Source organism: Saccharomyces mikatae (assembly GCF_947241705.1).
Source record: "Saccharomyces mikatae IFO 1815 strain IFO1815 genome assembly, chromosome: 9".
NCBI lineage: Eukaryota > Fungi > Ascomycota > Saccharomycetes > Saccharomycetales > Saccharomycetaceae > Saccharomyces > Saccharomyces mikatae.
In genome coordinates this window covers 80,522-104,053 of record NC_079264.1, presented here as the reverse complement: position 1 = coordinate 104,053, position 23,532 = coordinate 80,522, and the positions used below count along the sequence as shown (strand labels likewise).

The 23,532-nt window shown below is 38.8% G+C and overlaps 11 protein-coding genes across 11 annotated transcripts; 7 read left to right on the top strand and 4 right to left on the bottom strand.

The window, feature by feature from the left end:
• Positions 1 to 1,010: 1,010 nt before the first annotated feature.
• On the top strand, positions 1,011 to 2,318 carry VHS2 (Vhs2p; the record flags this gene model as incomplete). Its single annotated transcript, XM_056223124.1, has 1 exon — positions 1,011 to 2,318. One exon carries the CDS (start codon positions 1,011 to 1,013, stop codon positions 2,316 to 2,318), a length of 1,308 nt encoding a protein of 435 aa, XP_056082747.1.
• A 325-nt stretch (positions 2,319 to 2,643) lies between these two features.
• On the bottom strand, positions 2,644 to 3,825 carry OM45 (Om45p; the record flags this gene model as incomplete). The annotated part of the gene is made up of 1 exon (XM_056223123.1): positions 2,644 to 3,825. The coding sequence occupies one exon, from the start codon at positions 3,823 to 3,825 to the stop codon at positions 2,644 to 2,646; it is 1,182 nt and encodes a 393-aa protein (XP_056082746.1).
• Positions 3,826 to 4,648: 823 nt separating this feature from the next.
• On the top strand, positions 4,649 to 7,489 carry TMA108 (Tma108p; the record flags this gene model as incomplete). The annotated part of the gene is made up of 1 exon (XM_056223122.1): positions 4,649 to 7,489. The coding sequence occupies one exon, from the start codon at positions 4,649 to 4,651 to the stop codon at positions 7,487 to 7,489; it is 2,841 nt and encodes a 946-aa protein (XP_056082745.1).
• A 236-nt stretch (positions 7,490 to 7,725) lies between these two features.
• Positions 7,726 to 8,211, top strand: TPM2 (tropomyosin TPM2; the record flags this gene model as incomplete). The annotated part of the gene is made up of 1 exon (XM_056223121.1): positions 7,726 to 8,211. One exon carries the CDS (start codon positions 7,726 to 7,728, stop codon positions 8,209 to 8,211), a length of 486 nt encoding a protein of 161 aa, XP_056082744.1.
• A 474-nt stretch (positions 8,212 to 8,685) lies between these two features.
• Positions 8,686 to 9,426, top strand: REV7 (Rev7p; the record flags this gene model as incomplete). The annotated part of the gene is made up of 1 exon (XM_056223120.1): positions 8,686 to 9,426. One exon carries the CDS (start codon positions 8,686 to 8,688, stop codon positions 9,424 to 9,426), a length of 741 nt encoding a protein of 246 aa, XP_056082743.1.
• A 142-nt stretch (positions 9,427 to 9,568) lies between these two features.
• On the bottom strand, positions 9,569 to 12,034 carry AXL2 (Axl2p; the record flags this gene model as incomplete). Its single annotated transcript, XM_056223118.1, has 1 exon — positions 9,569 to 12,034. The coding sequence occupies one exon, from the start codon at positions 12,032 to 12,034 to the stop codon at positions 9,569 to 9,571; it is 2,466 nt and encodes an 821-aa protein (XP_056082742.1).
• A 499-nt stretch (positions 12,035 to 12,533) lies between these two features.
• CCT2 (chaperonin-containing T-complex subunit CCT2) lies at positions 12,534 to 14,117 on the bottom strand (the record flags this gene model as incomplete). The annotated part of the gene is made up of 1 exon (XM_056223117.1): positions 12,534 to 14,117. One exon carries the CDS (start codon positions 14,115 to 14,117, stop codon positions 12,534 to 12,536), a length of 1,584 nt encoding a protein of 527 aa, XP_056082741.1.
• A 259-nt stretch (positions 14,118 to 14,376) lies between these two features.
• Positions 14,377 to 16,908, top strand: SSL2 (TFIIH/NER complex ATPase/helicase subunit SSL2; the record flags this gene model as incomplete). The annotated part of the gene is made up of 1 exon (XM_056223116.1): positions 14,377 to 16,908. One exon carries the CDS (start codon positions 14,377 to 14,379, stop codon positions 16,906 to 16,908), a length of 2,532 nt encoding a protein of 843 aa, XP_056082740.1.
• A 353-nt stretch (positions 16,909 to 17,261) lies between these two features.
• Positions 17,262 to 19,340, bottom strand: NDC80 (kinetochore-associated Ndc80 complex subunit NDC80; the record flags this gene model as incomplete). The annotated part of the gene is made up of 1 exon (XM_056223115.1): positions 17,262 to 19,340. The coding sequence occupies one exon, from the start codon at positions 19,338 to 19,340 to the stop codon at positions 17,262 to 17,264; it is 2,079 nt and encodes a 692-aa protein (XP_056082739.1).
• An 809-nt stretch (positions 19,341 to 20,149) lies between these two features.
• Positions 20,150 to 21,079, top strand: PAN6 (pantoate--beta-alanine ligase PAN6; the record flags this gene model as incomplete). The annotated part of the gene is made up of 1 exon (XM_056223114.1): positions 20,150 to 21,079. The coding sequence occupies one exon, from the start codon at positions 20,150 to 20,152 to the stop codon at positions 21,077 to 21,079; it is 930 nt and encodes a 309-aa protein (XP_056082738.1).
• A 579-nt stretch (positions 21,080 to 21,658) lies between these two features.
• Positions 21,659 to 23,242, top strand: ATG32 (mitophagy protein ATG32; the record flags this gene model as incomplete). The annotated part of the gene is made up of 1 exon (XM_056223113.1): positions 21,659 to 23,242. One exon carries the CDS (start codon positions 21,659 to 21,661, stop codon positions 23,240 to 23,242), a length of 1,584 nt encoding a protein of 527 aa, XP_056082737.1.
• Between the last annotated feature and the right edge of the window lie 290 nt (positions 23,243 to 23,532).

Below are 23,532 nucleotides of genomic sequence, written 5' to 3'. Positions count from 1 at the left end.
CTATACTAAGTGATGGTTGGCCAAAATACTAAGACAAGAAACTATTCATATTCGATATAGGAGCTACTACTCTTTGCGTACTCTTCTACTTTTTTTCTCAGTTTTTTCACTTCAACTTTCCAATTTTTTGTAAGATGAATCTTTCAGCAAATCTGTTAAAATTCAATTTCCTTGGTAAGAATATAAAATATAAATGAATATAGATTATAAAGCAAAGCTGTACTTAAACAGCCCCCGTCAATACGATAACGCAGTAAAATAAAATGCTCATCATGATAAATCTAACAAAAAAATAAACGGAAAAATGAACAAAAAACAGAAGAGAAAAAAGTTAATGAATAAAGCAAATAAAAAATTGGTGCATCGCACACCAAGTTGCACTTGTATCCTTACAAGCATGACAACATTGGATGCTCTGAAATCCGTGACAAACTACCTCATCATTAACTAGAGCATACAAGGTAAGACACACAATCAAAGTCTAAACACCTTGCATCTGATGAATCACTCAAGCTTACCCACCCTAAGTATATATTCAAGAGAGGTGAATTAATTAGCAGATGTTCGACTGGAAGGATAGGAATCAAAAACTTTTTCACTTTATATAGTTGAAAAAAACTGTGAAAGTGTATCTGATCGTGTGTGGTGACATAAGAAGAGTAGTTGATAGCAAGTTTTAACAGCCGCAAATGGTAGTATCGTGCACTCCTTCTCGCCTTCGTTAAATCCAGACTATCAGTGTTATTGAACCATGTCTTTGTTACCAGTGGCTGCACTACAAAGTGTATTGGGGTGACGCTGATTATGCTATCTTTTTGTTAACTTTACTTTTGTCATGTAGCACGGTGTGGACGCCATATTAATGTTGCAACAATCGTGAGGTGATTAACAAACAATAATAGATCCAACTCACCCTTAGGTGATAGGTGATTTTTTGAGGAGTACAAGGCTGATCTGGAAAGCTTTGGTGATTGAATAGACTCAAGTAAAGTAAACGCACACGATTAAAGATGGACACGAGCAACAATAACCAAGATGAAGGCACCCACATTGCGACACAGACGGAGAACGACAATGCATATATGCCACCTTCTCCCTCCATGAGTGAGAGCTCCATGATTTTTGAAAGAAACGTGGAGGATCCATCTTATCTTTATAAAACAGTGTCGAATAATGCTGCAAATTCTCTCTCCAGGCAGAGCAGCCGAACCAGTTTGTTTAATCACAATAACACTAGTAACAGGAACTTTCATAACTTAAGCCAGAGATCGTCTGCGATAAATCTACATCTGCAACCTTCTAGGACGAACGAATCGATAGCATCGTATCAGACGTACAACCCGGATTTCGTTGTACAGACTCCGCTGGATCATCGTCGTACTTTAGAGAATTTCGTCCCTCCTGCATTAGACGCTGGCTGTTCTATTGTAACTGACGAGACGACTGGACTTGATGACGTCGATATGGTTTATTCAAGAAGGCCATCTACCATTGGTCTGGATAGGGCCTTGGGCAGAACAAGGAGTCTTTCCTCACAATCTTTTGACAATGAGGCGTCGCCTGCGCATCCGAGATCTCCCAACGACCATGGTTCAAGGTTATTGAGGTTCTATTCCTATGCTGATATGCTATCTGATGACAGTAACAACAATGCTAGTAACACCACATCAACACCATCTATTGTGAATCCTTTGAGAAGACCTCCTATGCAGGGTCACTACTCGTTTTCTTCGTCACTTTTGAATTCCCCCTCTCATTTGCCATCCCCTCCATCGGCTTCGGCATCACCACCTCAACATATGAACTTCACTAACCCTTTCATCATATCGAGACGCTACTCTAACACAACAATTAACAACGCCAACGGAACAGGTGCGGGAAATAGTACAGGTGCAGCACTATCAAGATCGCCATCGAACCAACAATACTTACTTAAACAGCAAAGGTCACCCTCGGGAAACGTCCGTTCAAGAAGAAACAGCAATAGGCCGAGCAGTGCTGCCAATATCATGATCGGGAAGCCTAAATCCAAATTTCATATCGAGTCCAGTGGTAGCGAAGGGTTTTCGTCCGAAGAGGAGGACAATACTATGGTTGAAATGGATAGACTCAATTTAAAGCAAAAATTACAATCGCAATTAGCACAACCGCCATCGATTACCAACCCGGTTAACAATAATCATAATAGTACTAATAGCAACAGTAATGGTATCAACATCCATAACAGAAATAACCCTTCGTTCCCAAACTCAAATCCAAGTTCAAAATCAAACTCCAACTCTACAATTACTTCTATGAACCCAGACGCAACCAGGTAAAGAAAATAAATGTAATGTAAGAAGGTCCTGAAAGTTCATTTATTCAATCCTCCTACCTTTTTTGTTTCGTAACTCATCAAGTCTTTTTTAAGCCTTTTTTTTTTCATATGTATGTATATGTATATGTATATATATATATATATATATAGCAGTATGTATGTATGCACATATACCCCAATAACGCCACTGATTTACACAGTTTCACATCGTCCCCCTCTCCCATAAAACCATCATAGATTACGTATGATTTCAAATATAAAAAATGAGAAGTATGTGAATATGTATATATCTTATATGGGGATAACCCCTTACATCAGCTAATTAACTAGTCCTTTTTAGAGCTCCAGAATTTACCATCACCCTTGTCATTCCACTCTTTGAATTTGTTCTTGGCGTCATCGTACTTCTTTAAAGCTTCATCGTACTTCTTCTGGGCCTCATCTTTTAAAGCCTGCTTATCATTATCAACCTTGGATGTCCATCCAAACCACCAATGGCTACCGTACTGTTTCAAATTCTCCTTGGCCTTGGACAAAGAGTCCATGGCGTCCGATACGTTTTTGTCCAGTTGTTTCTTTGAATTCTCGTAATTCCATCTTAAGTCGTCCATTTCATCCTTGGACAGTTGGGCAGCGGTTTCACCCCATCCTTCTAATCCTCTGGCTACTCTCTCAGCAATCTGTTTCTCGCTCTGTTCCCCCTTGTTGTAACCGAACCAACCCTTCTCCTTGATCTTCTTCAATTCGTCAAGACGTCTTTGAGCTTCGCTAGGCTCTGAAGAGGCATTTCTCTTGGCTTCCTCCAATTCTTCTCTACCAAACTCCTGGGCAGTATCACCCCAGCCTTGGACACTTCTTGCAGCTGCCTCTTCAGTGTTAGCATCGCCCGTGTTCTTTTTCAACAGACGTTTCAATGGATTACTGTCCCTCTCCTGCTGGTCTAACTTGTCCGAGAGCTCATTGAAATCCCGGGCTCTTCCGTACCTTTCGTACTCAAGAGATGCCCTGTCCAGTGCAGCTTTCTTTTCTCTCATTATGGTGGACAAGAGCTCCTTCTCGTTGCGATCTACCGCCTCTTCGAAGCGCTTCTTGGCAGTGTCAAACTCCCCAATGGCTATAGCTTTCCTTCTCTCAGCCTCGCTAAACCCCCAATTGAAAATGCTTTGAGAGGAAGAGTCCTTGGCCTTTTGCCCTAGCTGCTTGCGCGTCTGGTAATCTTCCTCAGGTGAAATAACACGCTTGACTGCCTCTGGGGTTTCTTCCCTGGCCTTCTGTGATACGCCCAGCAGTGCGTCCTTCAACGACAACGCATCTTCCTTTATACCTTGCTTTATATTGTGCAACTTCCCCCACTGTGGTGGCGCTGAACTACCATACTCCAGGTCGTTATAGCAAACGGAAACCTTGCCTTCTCTTCCCTGGCCCTTGACCTTCTGTTCCCTGACCATGATGCTTGCTGTGATGGCAGCAGCTAATGCTGCACTACCAACGATTATTCTTGATGACATCTTACCTACTTGCTTAGTTATTGATTGATTGACGTTTTCTGTCTGTCAAACCCCTCCCTTGTTTTTAAAACATTCAAGAATCAAGACTTCTGCAAGTGCCATCTCCCCTTATATATACTCCTCTTCAAGGAATTCGACAAAATAAGGGTCAACAAACTCCTCCCTTAACCCACACGGGCCACCGGCGAGCTTGTGCTGCAGCAAATATCACTTACACTATTGGTTGTTGCGGATCCTGCTGATCCACCTTCCAAATATGATGTAAATAGGATAGTGAAACTATGGTGATCGTCATGCTATTGTCAGTGCTAGCGATTGTGGTGACCATGAGTTACGGAGGAGGGGGGAGCAGACACCTTCACAACTAGTATTGTGCCACCAGCGTGACAATCGCGTTGGGGAAACTATATGGACTACGATATATATCAATTCAAATAACATATCGATAGATTTCCGCACATCTGTACTCATTCTTCCCTGTACCCTTTGGTTTATCGCTATATAAACATAGATTAGAATATATATGAATGTTGGTCTTGTCAATATACTGCTGAAATAAATTTGGCTAGCACATATCAGAATACACAGAACAGAATATCAAAAATCCCGGACTCCTCTAACAGGCGAAGTACTAGCCTTTGTTATAATCTTGAATATTCCCGTTCTTTACTATAGTGTTCTTTCCCATCTAATTTGACATTCGCCGGTAATTTTTCAATGAAAAACCAATTTTACAACCACACCTTTTATGGATGCCATAGAAAAAATATGCCTTGGCAATTGTAAAAGAATCACAACCGTAGTAAGGCTTCCACCAATTACCATGTCTGATAAGCTACTGTCTTTAGAGAACCCTGTGGTACCTTTCCACTACGAATTGCACCTGGACATTGACCCTAAGCAGTCATCACCCAATTTCAAAGGTTCCGCTAAGGTCGACTTAAAATTCAATTCGAATTCCACCTCTTTGGCCTCTATTCAAGATAGTTTTACTCAGTTCAAATTACACTGCAAGGATTTGGTGATTTTGTCTGCACATGCCATTCTAGGCTCTACTGAATACAATATACAAGTCTCCCAAGATACCAAAAAGCATTGGGCTATTTTCCAGTCTGAATGCCCAATTCAACTGTCCAACGATTTACCTTTGGTCTTGTCTGTGCAATATGTGGGTAAAATCGGTAACATAAAGACACAGCACGATAAGACTTTGGGTATCTTCAAAACAAATTTTATGGACCGCAAAACGGGTACTTCTAATAATCATGTGGTAGCTACACACTGCCAACCGTTTTCTGCCTGTAATATTTTCCCATGTATCGATGAACCTTCAAATAAGTCCACTTTTCAATTGAACATTTCAATGGATTCACAGTATAAAGCCATTTCCAATACACCTGTCGAGGCTATCGAAGCCTTGAAAACCGCTGGAAAACATATGGTGAAATTTGCCAGGACACCCTTGATGACTACTTCTGTCTTCGGTTTTGCTATGGGTGATTTGGAATTTTTAAAGACAGAGGTTAAGTTAAAAAGCGATAAGACTATTCCCGTTTCCATCTATGCACCCTGGGATATTGCGAACGCGACGTTCACTTTGGATACAATCCAGAAGTATCTGCCACTTTTGGAGTCCTATTTTGGATGTTCATATCCTTTGCCCAAGTTAGATTTCGTGCTACTACCTTATCTAAGCGACATGGCAATGGAGAATTTCGGTATGATCACCATTCAACTAAATCACTTACTCATACCACCAAATGCTCTGGCCAATGAATCCATCAGAGAGCAAGCACAGCAGCTCATCGTTCATGAATTGGTCCATCAATGGATGGGCAATTACATATCTTTTGATTCGTGGGAATCTCTTTGGTTTAATGAATCTTTTGCAACCTGGTTGGCATGCTATATGCTGGAACAAAATGGTGACTTGCCCCATTATTGGGCTTCCGAGTCTTATTTGCTAGAACAGGTAGAACCTATCATGTGTAAAGACGCATCGAATGTCAATAGTAAAAGCATATTCCAGATTGCGCAACGGAAAACCAGTATCAACTCTCAAACATCTGATATTTTTGATCCTGAGGCATACACAAAAGGCATTGTCATGCTAAGATCCCTACAATTGGCTACAGGTGAATCTCATTTACAAAAGGGTCTACAAAGTGTATTTGAAGACACCAAAACTTTCCATGAGAGAAGTGTCAAGCCCATGGATATCTGGAATCATGTCGGAAAAACTCTGAAATCTCAAAACGTTACTAATTTCATTTCATCTTGGACAAGAACACCGGGCTTACCGGTCGTTAAAGTAGAATTAAAACAAGACGATGGAAATACTCAAACAAAACTTACTCAACATAGGTTTATCAATCAGTTATCTAGTGAGGAAGAGGACCAGTTAGAAGATGTTCCATATCAAACACCCTTATTTGGGGTTCTACCAGATGGTGAAATGGATTCTAAGAATGTACTATTAACAGATAGGACGTTGAAGTTGGATTATCCTATCTTGGTGCTCAACCATATGGCCCAAGGTTATTACCGCGTTTCATACGAATCTAAAGAGTCTTATACGCTGATCAACGATAAATTGAATGAGGGAACGCTATCAGAAATTGACCTTTCGAAAATCTTTTTGGATTTATCACAGTTTATTGGAGATGAAGGCTTCCAGAATTCTATCCATTTGCTTGGTCTCTGTAGTATATTAAGCAATATCGCTTCTTCCTCCACGAAGGTTTCACCTAAATATTGGGCCCCATTATCTAAAGGATTGGAAATTCTTCAAACTATTGATCGTGCTAGTTTAACAAGCTCTAAACTGCAATCTTTTTTGAAGAAGAAAATTATTATCCCTTTTTTCAATAAAATTGAATGGCCTCATGGTGAATTTGGTAAAAGTTTAGATCCTTACGAGTTAAAAGTGTGGTCCCAAATTTTATTTTTGAACAAAACTTCTGCAAAATGTGCTGAATTGTGTCAAGGCTATTTCAAGCTTTTGTTACAAGGCCCACGTTCAAGTGTGCCGTTAGAATTAGTGAGTTCAATTCTTGTTGTGATGTCCCAACATTGTTCAAATATCAAACAGTGGAAAAAAATTTTTGATTTGGTTAAACACAGTGCCTGTGTTGGTATTTCTAATCATGTTAACTGTTTGCATGTCCAGAATAGTGGTGATGTTGCCACCTTAATCCAAAACGGTGCAATTGAATCACTTGGATTCTGCTTAGATTCAGACATTGTGAAAAAGATCTTGAATTTTGTCACTTCTAACATTGAATCTGATGCAATGGAATTGGCTTTGTTCGGGTTTAATTACAACTTTAAAAAGAGATTGAATAAAAATGAGAAACCTCAAGATCAGATCGTACGTGAAGCGATCTGGAAGTGGTACACAGACAATTTTGACCAATGGGCACGCAAGGCTACGAGAAAAGGTACCACTACAGGCGACCATATACATAAGGCATTGAGAAGCATTTCCCTGATAATTTTCCAGATGTTTGCAGCAGACGAGCCGCAAAGAATAGAAAAATTCATCAATTTGAAGAAAGAGAAGTTAGGTCAAAACTTGTTATCTTTAGATGACGTCTGGGCCTCTGTGCAACAAGATGAGGAATCCAGAAAAACTATAAGAAGAGATTTGTCTCACTTGGTCTGATGTTTTATCAGAACATTTTAGTAAAATCAATATACGTAGATGGATAATTTTCTTGAAATAATAGTATAAATGATCGTACCTTTAATCGAATACTACTTATTATTGTCACACTATACGAACCGTATAAGGTTCAACAATAGCAAGCTAGTATAAAAGTAGGTTAACATGAGTAGTTTTGATCCAATAAGCTTTCTCCTTTGGATTTTAAGAACGTAATTCTCATAACAATTGGCAAAATGGAAAAAATCAAGGAGAAATTGAACAGCTTGAAACTAGAATCTGAATCGTGGCAAGAAAAATATGAAGAGCTAAGGGAACAGCTCAAGGAACTAGAGCAATCTAACACTGAAAAAGAAAATGAGATCAAATCTTTGTCTGCTAAGAACGAACAACTGGACAGTGAAGTGGAGAAATTAGAAACTCAATTGTCCGATACTAAGCAACTGGCTGAAGACTCCAATAACTTGAGGTCCAACAATGAAAACTACACTAAGAAGAACCAGGATCTAGAACAACAAGTGGAGGATAGTGAAACAAAACTCAAGGAGGCGATGGAAAAATTAAAAGAGGCGGATCTGAACACTGAGCAAATGGGTAGAAAAATTGTTGCTCTGGAGGAAGAAAGGGAAGAATGGGAAAAGAAGTGTGAAGAATTCCAAAGCAAATATGAAGAAGCTCAAAAGGAACTTGACGAAATTGCTACTTCATTGGAAAATTTATGATTCCCATTGATAAAGCTAAAATCATGAAAGAAACACTTGATGAATGCGACAAAGGCAACGAAAGCAATGATTTTATTATTGCTCACACCACTGATGTTGCTGACAAATGGCAAATCCTTTTTATTTTAGTTATTATCATTGGGTGCTTTTTGGAAAAAAGATGAACTGAGCCTCTCTTTGTTTCCTCCATTTTATTCTAACCTATAAGTTATGCTTTCACTTTTAAAAAATTTGTATGTATTTTTTCCCTTGCTAGAAAACAAAAGTACGTAGAAACATAAACAAGCGAGGAATACATATGCATGTACGTCTATTAGTCGTTGATATTTACTTACCCAAACGCAAATAATCAAATTAGTAGTCCTTGCCACAAAAACATCGCAGTTTGATTAAAATTAACTTTTCCACGAAGTTAAACAAGATTTTAAGAAAAGATATCCAAAAAGAAAAGCTAGCAGCCAGCACGAAAAGTTTATGAATAAATGGGTAGAAAAGTGGTTAAAGATTTATTTAAAAAGCTATATCAATTTGGTTTTATTTTATAGAAATGTATACCCGCCTCAGTCATTCGACTTTACTACTTACCAGTCATTCAACTTGCCGCAATACATTCCGGTTAATAGACATCCTGCTTTAATTGATTATATAGAGGAACTTATACTAGACGTTCTGTCTAAATTAACACACATTTACAGATTCTCTATTTGCATCATTAATAAACAGAATGATTTGTGTATTGAAAAGTATGTCCTAGATTTCGGTGAACTGCAACATGTAGATAAAGATGATCAGATCATTACGGAAAGTGAAGTGTTTGATGAATTCCGATCTTCCTTAAATAGTTTGATTTTGCATCTGGAGAAACTACCTAAAATCAATGATGACACAGTAACATTTGAAGCAGTTATTAACGCGATCGAATTGGAACTAGGACATAAATTGAACAGAACTAGGAAGATCGATAGTTTGGAAGAAAAACTAGAAGTTGATAGAGATTCAAACTGGGTCAAATGTCAGGAAGATGCGAATTTACCAGAGGAAAATGCTTTCCAACCCCCTAAAATAAAATTATCATCTTTAGTCGGTTGCGATGTGGGGCCTTTGATTATTCATCAGTTCAGTGAAAAATTAATCAGCGGTGGTAATGACAATATCCTAAATGGAGTATATTCGCAATATCAAGAGGAGGAGAGTATTTTTGGATCTTTGTTGTAAGTCCAAAGTGAATTCTAAGAATTGGATTAAATTAAATGTCTCTAAGTATAAAAAAACTAAATAAAATATATGGCGCTTGTTGACCATTAGTAAAGGATAAAACTGGGGAAAAAATTGAGCAAAATGTTTCTACTACGCACAATCATAACATTTCTGGAATTCGTCCATGAATGTCTTTGACTTGGCCAACATTTACGTTACTCTTATTTGAAAAGTCGACTAATCTTTTCTTGCTTGGTCTTCTACCTGAATCCATACTATGGACCCAGCAAAAATTGTTACCGTCTTTGACTGGAACAAAATCATCAGAAGAAGAAGTTGACATTGTCGTAGGCGTTATTCCGTTTGTTGCACGTTGAGAATTTTGAAGATTACGTAAGTGGAGATCACGTTGCTTTGTTATCTTATGTGGCGATGGTGTTATTGATTTTCTTATCGAAGGGTCATTATTGCTGTTCCATGGATCTAATGAAGACATGGTGGCATTTCTTGATGTACGCTTTTGCTCCTTCGGTGCCTCAAGATCAAATAGTTTTTCTGTATCCACGGTTTGTTGTGATCCGTAGCTGTCTCTGACACTGTCAAGTACCGTTGGCAGGTCGCCAGTATATCGCCAAGATTTATTTACTGCTGGCTCACTGTCCATGTACACAGAGGAAGATCTATTCTGTGAATCAAAGAACGGGCTTCCTGGAGACTGTGCTGGCGGTTTTGAGAGCAATTCTTCTTTGCTTTGAGATTGAAATTCATCGTTATACATATTCATTCCTGATAAAGAATCTCTCTTCTCATCCACGCTGGAAATGTCAGATTCAGATGTGGAATGATTATCTAGTTTCAAAGTATTCAAGGCAGCCAATCTTCTTGCTATCGAAGTGTCATCATATGAAGAAGCATCATCATCAAATGGGTTATTCAAAGGTGTTGCGTTTTCTTGGTTGGGCTTATTAGCAGGATTGTCTAGATCGGGACCGCTAATAGCATGTGGTAGTTTTTCGTTATCCGAGTTTTCCTTTCTACGCCTCCAAAAGATTAGGAAGCATATAATGGCTATGAGTATAACACCTAGTGGAATGGCCACACCACATGCAATTGCCACAGCTTTTTTTTTGTGCGATGAATTTTTGCTAGCTACAGGGAACACTGCTGGAGAAGACGAGGTAGCCGTAGAAGTAGAAGAAATTGTTTGAGTTTGAGTAGAAGATGTGTAAGAACTCGTTGAGGTGGAGTGAGACGAACTTTTCGTAGATGTAGCATTGGCACTATGATTTGAGTGAATTGTTTTTGAATCCATGCCAATAATGTTAAAATCTAACTCTTGCGATTGGGAACCTTGAGTCGCCTTTAAGCCTAGGGAGAGTTTGTAAAAACTCTTGGGCACTTCTCCTGCCAATGTTAAATTAGAGGGTTGGAACTTCAACCAATCATGATTTTGACTTGAATTAGTAAATTCTAGAGAAACATTTGTATTCACGTAGTCTGTAAACTGAGAAGGTAGAAAATAATAAGTAAACCATTCACCCCTTGTAGCGTTAATAGTAGGAAGAGAACTAATGGCAAACAAATTCGTTGTGGAGACTACTTCAAAATTGAAGTAAATCACGTCACCGTAAGTATCATAAATAGACACAGAAAAATTGGCAGGGTTGGAGTTTTTTCCCAGTAGATCATCTGGAACAGAGCCTGAAATGGTAACATTGTTTAATGTAACCCAATCCGGAGCATCAAGTAGATTTATAGAGCCTAACTTATCAGAAGTGATAGGATCATCATCAAAATAAACATAGTTTAAAGGTAAATCATACGAAATGTCACCAGTCTCCGTAACGTTTATTATCAAATTGTTTTGAATAGAGGTGGTTAATTGGTGAGCACCAATGACTAATTCGAACTCTACTTCGACCGCAGAAAATCCCTCGATATCCGTCGCAATGATGACAAAACTATAGCTTGTTTCTGGTGCAATTGCCGAATTTATCACCGGTGCCGTACCAGTAAACTTCAACTCATTAGAATCGAAGAACAGCCAATTGGGTAAGGGAGCGTTATATAATTCGGAACGCCCATAGTACGACACAATGGAGTCTTCATTAGTGAACATCGAACGGTCAAAGGTCACATTGAAGACCTCGTTTGGATCCAATTTTAAAGCGTTTTTACCGTTAGTATAACCGTAGTTTTTCAACAGTGCTAACAGGTTAAATTCAGGCGACAACGAGATAGATGGACGGTTCGTAACAACAAATTGGTACGTATTGTTCAAAGACATGCTGTCGGCAGAGTCCGTTCCTTCAAGAATTACGTTGAAATACAATGTGGTATTCGCGTCAGACAGTAAGTCAGAGGAGGGTTCACCTGAGAACGTCCTAGAAGTTGAATCGAATGAAAGCCAATCTGGTAGATCGAAGCAATTGTATACTATTTGGGCTGTTTTGTCTATAGACGACTTGTAGGTGTCATTGGATATCTGGAACGTGAACGGTTCACTGACCCTTGCCACTGGAGGGTATTGCTTTCCGATAGGATATGCCTCGTAGGGTGTGGCCACTGCCATACGGAGCAATGTTGTAATAGCTATCAGCAAAAAGGAAAACTGAAGCTTTATCATAACTAGTTGGTTCTTCTTGATACACGTATATGTTAGAAGCAGAGATTATTTTGAGCAATGTGTAGTTTTTCCGTCGAGCAGTTGTTATTATTTTCTTGTATTTCTTCTTGTCGTTGTGGTTTCAGTCACTACTGTTCAAGATATTAATTAGTGTAAAGAACAAGATTAAAATCTCAAGATTCAAAAAGTTTGCAAATGACTCGACAAAGGAGGTGCGACTTCTTGACAAGGAGCTCTGACGCTGTATAGATTCTATTTTAGACCGTTTCTACGATGGGTATTATTACATTCTTGACACAGGGCTCGAGCACTGCTCGAAGAGGAAAGATAAGATGCCAAAATTTTTTATTTGTGACGCGAATTGCCAAAAGTTTTATGACGCGTCCTCCTTTTTTTCGCGTTTTCAAACATTGTAGTTTATAATTTTTGCGTTCAGTTAGTAATTGCTATAATGAATGACATTGGCGGTTTATTATTCTTGAGATATATCCTAAATATGTTACATATGTTGTCTATTGGCGGTTCTTGGCTTGGCACGGATGATATTATCCACTCTTAGTAGAACTTCAGCAGCTTCAGATGCGGAGCTGACCACTGCTCGTTTCAGCTTATAACTTTCGACGATACCGAGTTGTCTCATGTCGGCAATGGTCCCATTATTGAGGTCCAGGCCTGATGTGGAGATACCATTGTATATAGAAGATCTCAGTTTAGATACGAGCTCGCTGCTGTCAAAACCGGCATTGTCAGCCAAGATAGTTGGCAGTTGTCTTAGGGCGCGGGCAAATGCTTCGACTGCAAGGGACTTCTTCCCGTCAATGTTTTGGGCTTCGGTGTCTACGGCCTTCGACATGATCATCTCTGCGCAACCACCGCCAAGGACTGTTCTTGTTTCCTTTGTTGTTTGCGACAGCACGGACAATGCGTCATGCAGGGATCTCTCAGCTTCGTCAAGTGTTTGGTCGGTAGCACCTCTCAGGACGATTGTGCAAGCTTCACCGGCTTTGCAACCGCTAAATTTTAGAAATGGCTGTTCACCAAGCAGAATTTCCTCGATCACGTCACACTCACCCAGTTTGCACTTGCCTGGTTCGTCGAATGTGGACACAACTTCACCTCCTGTAACTAGGGCTAGTCTTTCTACACCTTCGAAATCAGCATGTTCAATCGAGTTTATGCCCAAATCTGTAAACAGTTGCTCTGGGTAGTCGTAAATTAGTTGTCTATTGATGAAGGTGTTGATTCCGAACTTTGAAATCTTGGCAATTTTGTTCTTCATCTTTTCACGTTCTGCTTTCTCTAGTTGGGCCAATTTGGCAGTAGAATCAACTTTGAATTTGGTGCCGAATATTTTGACTTTGTCTGTATCCAAGGTAGTATTAGCGATTAAAATTTTTGCGTTTTCAATTCTCTTCGGTTGGTTGTTACCGAACTTCTTAGCAAGAATAAATCCTTCGTCAAGGAACGAGTCCGATAATTTCCCACCAAGAATCTTGATGATCTGGATGTGTTCCAGGTTTGTAGACCCTTTCAACCTCAAAATAGCATTAGTGGCTAATTCAGCAAAGTGTTCCTTATCCTGAGACAGAATCTTGGAAGACAAGGTAGTCTTGGCAATGTGGATCAAATCCTCACGGAACAAGGTTTTATCATGAGAGTTGTCAACTGCCGCTTTCGTCAACGCATCTAACGCAGCCGCAGAAGCTAGTCGGTAACCTTCAATGATAGTCTGAGGGTGGATCTTAGATTGATCAATCAATTTCTCTGCCTCTCTAAGCAATTCTGCGCTCAAAACAGTGACACTAGTGGTACCGTCCCCAACTTCATCATCTTGCACCTTACTAATGTTCACCAACACTTTGGCGGCAGGATTGTCCAGCGGAATTGACTTTAGAATTGTGGCACCATCGTTTGTTACCATGCAGGTGTTACTGGACGCACTCTGTAACAACTTGTCCATCCCTTTTGGACCTAACGTGCTTTTCACCAAATCACCCACGGCAATGGCGCCGACAAACGCCGATAAACGGGCGTTTTCAGCTCTTTCTTCAGTAACTTGATCTCCAAATATTTGTACACTCATCCTAGACTCTTTGAGCTTTGTATAACTGGCCTTTCCTGCTTAAGTAACATCAAGTTTACATCCTTTCTTTTACTGCCCTTCTCTTGTCTCTAAACTCGCCACCGTGAAGAAAAAAATTTCAGATCGCTAGGAACGAGGGCCCTTCTTTTGAGAAGTATAAGTAAAAAGGTCATTAGTAAGGATAGATGATATAAAGGGATTCTGCATATATGGGCGAGAAGAGCATCTGTTAGCATTCAAATCGGCAGCAGACAATATTATGACGGACGTTGAAGGTTACCAAACTAAGAGCAAGGGGAAAATCTTCCCGGATATGGGTGAGTCCTTCTTCTCATCAGATGAAGACTCACCAGCTACTGATGCAGAGGTCGATGAGAACTATGACGATAACAAGGAAACTTCGAATGGAGGTGGTGAGGAAAGGGACACTGGTGCCATGGTGACAGGGCTGAAGAAGCCACGTAAGCGGACGAAGAGTAGCAGGCATACGGCAACGGATTCTTCTATGAACCAAATGGACGCTAAGGATAAGGCGCTTTTGCAAGACAATAATAGCGATATACCATCGGATTTTGTTCCAGATTCTGTCTCAGGGATGTTTAGAAGCCATGATTTCAGTTACTTGAGATTGAGACCCGATCATGCTTCCAGGCCCCTTTGGATCTCGCCGAGTGACGGTAGAATCATACTGGAAAGTTTCTCTCCATTGGCAGAACAGGCTCAGGACTTTTTGGTCACCATTGCAGAACCTATAAGTAGGCCCTCTCATATTCATGAATACAAGATCACAGCATACTCTTTGTATGCAGCCGTTTCTGTTGGTTTAGAGACAGACGATATCATCTCGGTTTTAGATAGATTATCTAAAGTACCCGTTGCGGAATCGATAATCAACTTCATTAAGGGAGCTACTATTTCGTACGGTAAAGTGAAGTTAGTTATCAAGCATAATAGATATTTCGTGGAAACTACGCAGGCAGATATTTTACAAATGTTATTGAATGATTCTGTTATCGGACCTTTGAGGATAGATAGTGATCATCAGGTGCAACCAGCAGAGGATACATTGCAGCATCTTGAGAAGAGCACCGGAAAACCTGCCGCTAACGTTAATCCGAACGATGTGGAGGCCGTGTTTAGTGCAGTTATAGGTGGCGATAATGAGCGGGACGATGATGATGATGACATTGATGCTGTCCACTCTTTTGAAATTGCCAATGAGTCTGTTGAAGTCGTGAAAAAAAGATGCCAAGAGATAGATTATCCCGTGTTGGAGGAATACGACTTCAGAAATGATCATAGAAATCCAGATTTAGATATTGATCTAAAACCTTCCACTCAGATCAGACCTTACCAAGAAAAATCACTGAGTAAAATGTTTGGTAATGGTCGTGCTCGTTCAGGGATCATTGTTTTGCCATGTGGTGCAGGTAAGACATTGGTCGGCATTACTGCGGCATGTACTATAAAAAAGTCGGTAATCGTTTTGTGTACTTCATCAGTATCCGTCATGCAATGGAGACAACAATTTTTACAATGGTGTACCTTGCAACCAGAGAATTGTGCCGTTTTCACCTCTGATAATAAGGAAATGTTCCAAACAGAATCTGGTTTGGTTGTTTCCACTTATTCGATGGTGGCAAACACAAGAAATAGGTCCCATGATTCGCAAAAAGTTATGGACTTCTTAACCGGTAGAGAATGGGGATTCATAATTCTTGATGAAGTTCATGTGGTGCCTGCTGCAATGTTCCGTAGGGTTGTCTCCACAATTGCAGCACATGCCAAGTTGGGGTTGACTGCGACTTTGGTCAGAGAAGATGATAAAATTGGTGATTTAAATTTCTTAATTGGTCCGAAACTTTACGAGGCAAATTGGATGGAACTGTCCCAAAAGGGACATATTGCAAACGTCCAATGTGCAGAGGTTTGGTGTCCTATGACAGCGGAATTTTATCAAGAGTATCTAAGAGAAACTGCAAGGAAAAGAATGTTGTTGTATATCATGAATCCAACCAAGTTTCAAGCATGTCAATTCTTAATCCAGTATCACGAAAGGAGAGGTGATAAGATTATTGTCTTTTCTGATAATGTCTATGCTTTGCAAGAATATGCTTTAAAAATGGGGAAACCATTCATTTATGGTTCCACGCCGCAACAAGAACGTATGAACATCCTGCAAAATTTCCAATATAATGATCAAATTAATACCATCTTTCTATCAAAAGTCGGTGATACTTCCATCGATTTACCGGAAGCTACTTGTCTGATTCAAATATCTTCACACTACGGTTCTCGTCGTCAAGAAGCGCAAAGACTAGGAAGAATTTTAAGAGCTAAAAGACGTAATGACGAAGGTTTCAATGCGTTTTTTTATTCCCTGGTTTCTAAGGACACTCAAGAAATGTATTATTCAACAAAGAGACAAGCTTTTCTGGTGGATCAAGGTTACGCATTCAAAGTTATTACACATTTACACGGGATGGAGAACATTCCAAATTTGGCATATGCTTCACCCAGGGAACGTAGAGAACTCCTGCAAGAAGTATTGTTGAAGAACGAAGAGGCTGCTGGTATTGAAGTTGGCGATGACGCTGATAATTCTGTTGGGAGAGGTTCAAACGGTCACAAAAGGTTCAAATCTAAGGCCGTTAGAGGCGAAGGTTCATTGGCTGGCCTTGCTGGCGGTGAAGACATGGCATACATGGAATATACTACGAACAAGAACAAAGAACTGAAGGAACATCATCCATTAATTAGAAAGATGTATTACAAGAATTTAAAGAAGTGAACAGGCCTGGTTTCTCTTTGACTTTCTTTTGTATTCAATCCACTAAGTCGCTACTCTTAGCGTCTCACCTACTTCTTATTCTTTCGTTGCCATCATTTTACCAATTCCTTACGTTCATTTTCTTTTACCATATTTTAAAACACAGAACATTCCTAAATAAAGCATTCGAATATACTTATATATATATATAATTATTTCAAGAAAAAACCTCGTACTAATACTCGAAATAGTTTGAAAATTTTTTGAAAAAGTGGGGTACAAATAGAACTGAACAAAATGCAGTATATTTAAAAATGCAGAAAGACTTAGGTGAGCCACGCCGTAGGTTGTTCGGATAATGTATATTGTTGATTTTATTCCTTTGTTCTGCTATGTTCAGTATTAAACTCCAAATTTCGTAACTCTTCGATGACGTTCCCTAAGTTATTTTCGGAATTCTCCAATGATGATTGAATATTAATTTTAAATTTACTTGTTACATCAATAACATGTATCACTTGTTGATGCAGTTTGTATCGTTTCCTATTTAAGTTCACTTTCAATTCTTCTAGTTTCAGTTCTGTTGAAGTCACTAATTCCTCAGCATCAGAAATTTTGCTTTTCATTAATATATTTGAATCATTGATTTTCTTCTCCATTTTTTCGATTTCAATTCTCTGTGCTACTAGTAGTCGTTCATTCTCTTGTTTAGAGAGTTCAAATTTAGAATTTGCTTCAGATAACTCCAATTCAAGTTTTTCATTAACTTGTGTTTTCTCATTTATATCGTTTTTTAGGTTTTTGATATCTTTTTCTAATGTTATATTATCTTTCTCAATGGTTTTGATTCGTTCTTGAATATCGTCATTTAATTTTAGAATATAACTTTTGATAAACTCGTTGATTCCAGATCCTTTTGGAAATAGTTGGTGGTATGCAATGCCCTCATCAAACTCTCGATCCAATAGATTCTCTGGAATATCGATTTTTAAGAATGAGTCATCAACCTTGTGGCCAAGTTGAGTGCGCGATCTGACTAAGTTTTGTATCGATATATCGTATTGTCTTAATGTGTCCAATAAGCTTTTGAATATTCCCTCGGCTTCTAGTTTTCTAGACTTAATTGAACTTGTCAGTTTATCAGATTGAAGATTTATTTTGTCCAGTTCCTTTGTCAACTTTTCTCTTTCATGGTTTTGTAATTCAAACTGTTCAGTTGAAATTCCCTTTTTCCTTAAGATTTTGTGCAATTCGTCAATATTATTTTCTAAAGCGTTGATTTCTTCTTTTTTCACGTCACACTCGGATTTCATCTTCTCTAATTTACTTGGCCATTCTTGACTTTTCTGTTTCATAGCGTTAACATAATTTTCGTATTTATTGGAATCGCTCCTTAGTGCCTTCCATTTTTCTCTTGTAGTTTTTATCTTTTGGCTTATTTTCATAACCTCTTGATATTTCTCATAAAGTGTATCATTTTGAGCTTGTAGATTAGATATATCAGCATTAATTATGTGAACGAATTTTTCAAAGCCTAGTTTTAGCTCCTGCATTGAAAGTTCATAATTATCCTCGAGTTGTAAAAAGCTTTTGTAAGACTCCGTAAAATAATCAATTAATAGTTTTTCCACCATGAGTTCATACCTTTCCTGTCTCTGGTCCTGTTCGTCCAAAGTTTTTAAAGAGTGATGCAAAATTGTTATTTCTTGCGTATTCTGATTAATTAATGAACGATCTACTTGATTCAAGCACATATCCAACTTGATATTCGTTCGTACTAACCAATGTAGCATGCCTAAGAATTTATGCCAGTTAGAGCCACCTACGGCGGAAATTTGTGATTTATTAATAGATTCCAGAAACGGATAACGTAGATTCTTCAAAATTTGATAGATCTCGTTCTCAATAGACTTGGTAAAGCCGTAGCCTGGATCAAGTCTTGAGTATAACCATTTGAAGATGATTATAAACCCTTTCTGAGTGGGCTGCTTTAAAAACTTTATTGAAATGGGGTGGTTTGTTTCAATATCGAATTTATTCCTTTTTAAATAATCATAGATCTCCTCCTGAATAGCGCTTTGAAAATTTTTGTCTCTCAACGGTCTTGGATCCCTATTACTTAGGTGTTGCTGTAAGCTACCGAGCTGATTTATTGATAATCTGCTGCTGCTATTTCTATTGTTCGATTTATCATTGAAGCCTAGTGCCGTTCCATTTGAACCTCCCGCGACCGTGCTTCTTGCTTTCCTCTTTTTATTCACGCCTCCTGTAGGAATGCCAGTGCCACCTATCGTGTTTCTGGCAATACTCTTGTTGATCATATCCGTTAAGCCTTGGTTCGTGCTCTTCCTTCTCCTCAATTGTGACGATGTTGCAGTGGGTATTTGTGACGTAAACCTATGAGGATCCATGCGATGCAGCACATGCTGATCTGTACTTGTCGAGCTTTGCATTCTGCAGAAACGGGTATCTCTCTAATGTAGATATTCTATAATACACTCTAGATATGAAAAGGAGGGGTTAAATTTTATTTTTACGGTTGGTTTGTTCTAGTCTTTCGTAAACGTCAGAGATGGATTTTACCCCCCTCCCAGGTTATCTATTTCCATTATTTCGCTATTTTTGGTGTTCTTTGTTTACTTTGGAAAACATTCGTTTTGTGGATGTATCACTTTATACGTCGTAGACTTTCCTCTTTAATCTTTTCAGGATGGGTAACCTCTTTATGGTATTTTTTAGCCGCCGACGGCAATGAGTTGGCTATATATTTAACGTTACCAAACAAGGGTCCCAACGAGATGTGGTCATAGATTAATCCTAACTATAAATGCTTTTAGATGTGCCCAGTAGTGTAGTATAATTCCTCTCCTATTCTAACACCAATACTTTTCGGACCTCCGGTTTTCTTGGCTTTACGCAACATTACTCTCTAACAACAATCTGGTGATAATAAACTAGTAGAACCTGAATCATAGTGTGCTATTGCTCTTCTTAATATCTTCTTGATGTTGCCGAATGAAAGAAGTGAGTAAGAAGTGTAAAAGAATAACTTAAGCGCCCATGTTTTTTTTAATATTGGACGAAAACTAATGTGCGGGTAAATGATATGTAGGTGAAATTTTTCATTACCAAATCTTCCAACAAGAGAATAATGTTCATTATTCGATAGAATGCATATACCTATTCCTAGTATAGGAGTGAGCTTGCGTTAATATCACACCTTTTTATATAGGTGCTTACATTTTATGTTCATACACAATCAATGAAAATTTTCCATACTGTCGAAGAAGTTGTTCAATGGAGAACACAAGATCTCAGGGACACGAGGTGCAGAGAAACTATTGGGTTCGTCCCTACAATGGGTTGTCTGCACTCCGGTCATGCTAGCCTAATCTCGCAGTCTGTGAAGGAAAACACGTATACTGTGGTCAGTATATTTGTCAATCCCTCCCAGTTTGCACCTACGGAAGATTTAGATAACTACCCTCGGACTTTGCCAGACGATATCAAATTGCTTGAGTCACTGAAAGTGGACGTCTTGTTTGCTCCTAATGCACGAGTTATGTACCCACAAGGGATTCCGCTCGATGTAGAGAAGCAGAAAGGACCCTTTGTCAGTGTTCTTGGGTTGAGTGAAAAATTGGAGGGTAAGACGAGACCCAATTTTTTTAGAGGTGTAGCAACAGTTGTGACAAAACTGTTTAACATTGTCATGGCCGATGTGGCCTATTTCGGTCAGAAGGATATTCAGCAATTCATCGTTTTACAGTGTATGGTGAATGAGCTGTTTGTTAATACAAGGCTCCAAATGGTGCCTATTGTAAGAAACGGAAATGGGCTGGCCTTGAGCAGTAGAAACAAGTATCTTTGCCCAGAGTCTTTGAAGATCTCTGAAAACCTTTACTGTGGACTGAAAGCCGCTGAAAATGCTATCAGGAATCTCGCACCAGGAAGATGTCTCTCACGACTAGAAATCATCGATATTGTAACTGAAAAATGGGCACCATACATTGATTCCCACGATTTTAAGGTGGACTACATATCTTTAGCAGACTTTAGGACTCTTGATGAGCTCTCTGTTGTTGAAAGCACCAGGGATCAGCAGTCACTAGTCATTAGTTGTGCAGTATATGTGACTGATCGTGAAAAGTCTGGTACCATTGTTAGGTTGATTGATAACATCGTCATTTAAATCAAGTGCACATCTCCCCCTACTAGGTTGCAGTATATATCATTCTCTCACACAGCATGTACAATATACGTTTTTATACCAACAATGGAATAAAAGATTTCACGCTTGATGGCTACCTTTTTTTTGGACGGCTGAAGGGACGACATCCCCATCGCCCAAACACAAACACTGAAGGTACAAACGGCCTTATGTTAGTTGGGTGATAATAGTGAAAACAACATTCTGTTAGCATAGCTGGAGTTATTTGGGGCTTGTTCTGTGCTTTTTTTTTCTAGTATCTAATTGTCATTGTCTATCTAAAGTACAAACCTATTGCCTGACGCACCCCTTTTACCAAAAAAAAAAGAGATCTAATAATTAATAAAAAAGGCCAGTTTGGAAATAAGGTGCAGTAAGCTCTTTGAAGCATAATCATTAAACTGTTAGGTCTAAACTTTGGGCTTGTGGAAGTATTTTTCTTGCAAGGCTTATTTCTCGTTTTTGATATTTCCTCTTATCGGTTGTGGCTTTTCTTATCGATAAGCATTATTAAAGTATTAATCACAAAAGCAGGAAAACTTCACCAGGAATAAGGTATATATGGTTTTGAACTACCCACAGAGAGAAATTAAAGAATCTTCGTCCAAGGACATGGCACCTACTTCCTCGTCGATGGACATTTGCTCACGTTCCGATGCACAAGCAGAGGAAGACAGAGGTTTACTTGACCCTCACCTCTCAGTGCTAGAACTGTTAGGTAAGACAGGCCACTCACCCTCTCCGATGGGACAAAGCTTGGTTACATCCATCGACATATCCGGCCACCAAAACGTGAACGATAGTATATCAGGATCATGGCAAGCCATTCAACCTTTGGACTTGGGCGCCTCTTTCATCCCAGAAAGATGCTCTTCTCAGACGACTAATGGAAGTATTTTGTCGTCTAGTGATACTTCTGAGGAAGAACAAGAGTTGCTCCAAGCGCCCGCTGCTGATATAATAAACATCATTAAACAGGGACAGGAAGGTACAAATGTTACATCGTCGTCTCATCCCTTCAGGCAACTGCATAAAGTAATATCATTGCCAATCCCTAGTAGAGAAAAGACACCCTATAAAGAGCAAGATATCAATGATGACGAAGATGGGGCTTATGAAGAAGATAGTGTGACCATAACAAAGAGCTTGACATCTTCAACGAATTCCTTTGTTATGCCCAAATTATCACTATCACAAAAGAATCCAGTTTTTCGTCTTCTGATACTAGGAAGAACTGGTTCCAACTTTTATCAATCAATACCAAAAGAATATCAGTCTCTTTTTGAACTACCGAAGTACCATGATTCCGCAACATTTCCACAATATACAGGTATCATTATAATTTTCCAGGAGCTGAGAGAAATGGTGTCCCTACTAAATAGGATTGTTCAATATTCCCAAGGAAAGCCTATAATACCGATCTGTCAACCAGGTCAAACCATTCAAGTGAAGAACGTTTTGAAGTCATTTTTAAGGAATAAACTCATCAAACTTCTGTTTCCTCCCGTAGTTGTAACCAATAGAAAAGATTTAAAGAAAATGTTTCAAAGATTACAAGATCTATCCTTGGAATATGCAGAAGATGAGAACGAGGAAGGCGATGATGACGAAACTACAAAGTCCCGATCCTACTATCGTTATAAAAAAGCCAACAACTCAAAAAGGAAATCTCCCAAATCAAATAAAAAACCCAAGAAAAAGAAGCAGAGATTCTTCACAAGCTGGTTCACGTGGGGCATTTCGATTACTATAGGAATAAGTTTCGGATGTTGTGTAACATACTTTGTCACTGCAGCATACGATCATCAAACAGTCAAATCCTTAAGTTTACGGTCATCTCTACTGACTTCTATGCTTTCCTTAGATTCTTCTAGCGACACGGTCAATACCCCCGCCACTGCTTCTCCCTCTTCAAGTGAGCATTTTTTATGGTTTGATAAGGGTACTCTTCAAATAAACTTTCATTTGGATGGACTTATTATGAAAAGTCTTTCCGTTATCAAGGAAACTTGGGTCAAAATGAATGATTTTGTCTTGCACGCTCTATCTCGGCCTTTAAGTTTTTTAGAGAATCTGAATAGAAGCTCTGATTTTTCCATTGATGAATCTAATCGGATTTTAGCACTTGGTTATATTCTATTATAACCCCTTCATACACACGTATACACTCCTATCCATTGTTGTTTTACTATCTTTTATATTTTTCTTAAATAAGTACCTATATTCATTTTTTGGTTGATTTCATCAATTATGTAGAAGCTTATCAAATATAAAATTCTTTCTTTTTCTCAGACAATTTTTGTTTGTTTTTCGAATACATAAATAAGAAGCTAATAAAATAATATATATGTTAATTATTTTATGTTTTTTTACTTTTTTCTTATTTTCGCGCTCTAGAATTAAAACAAATTTAATGCCACTTTAATGATACATAA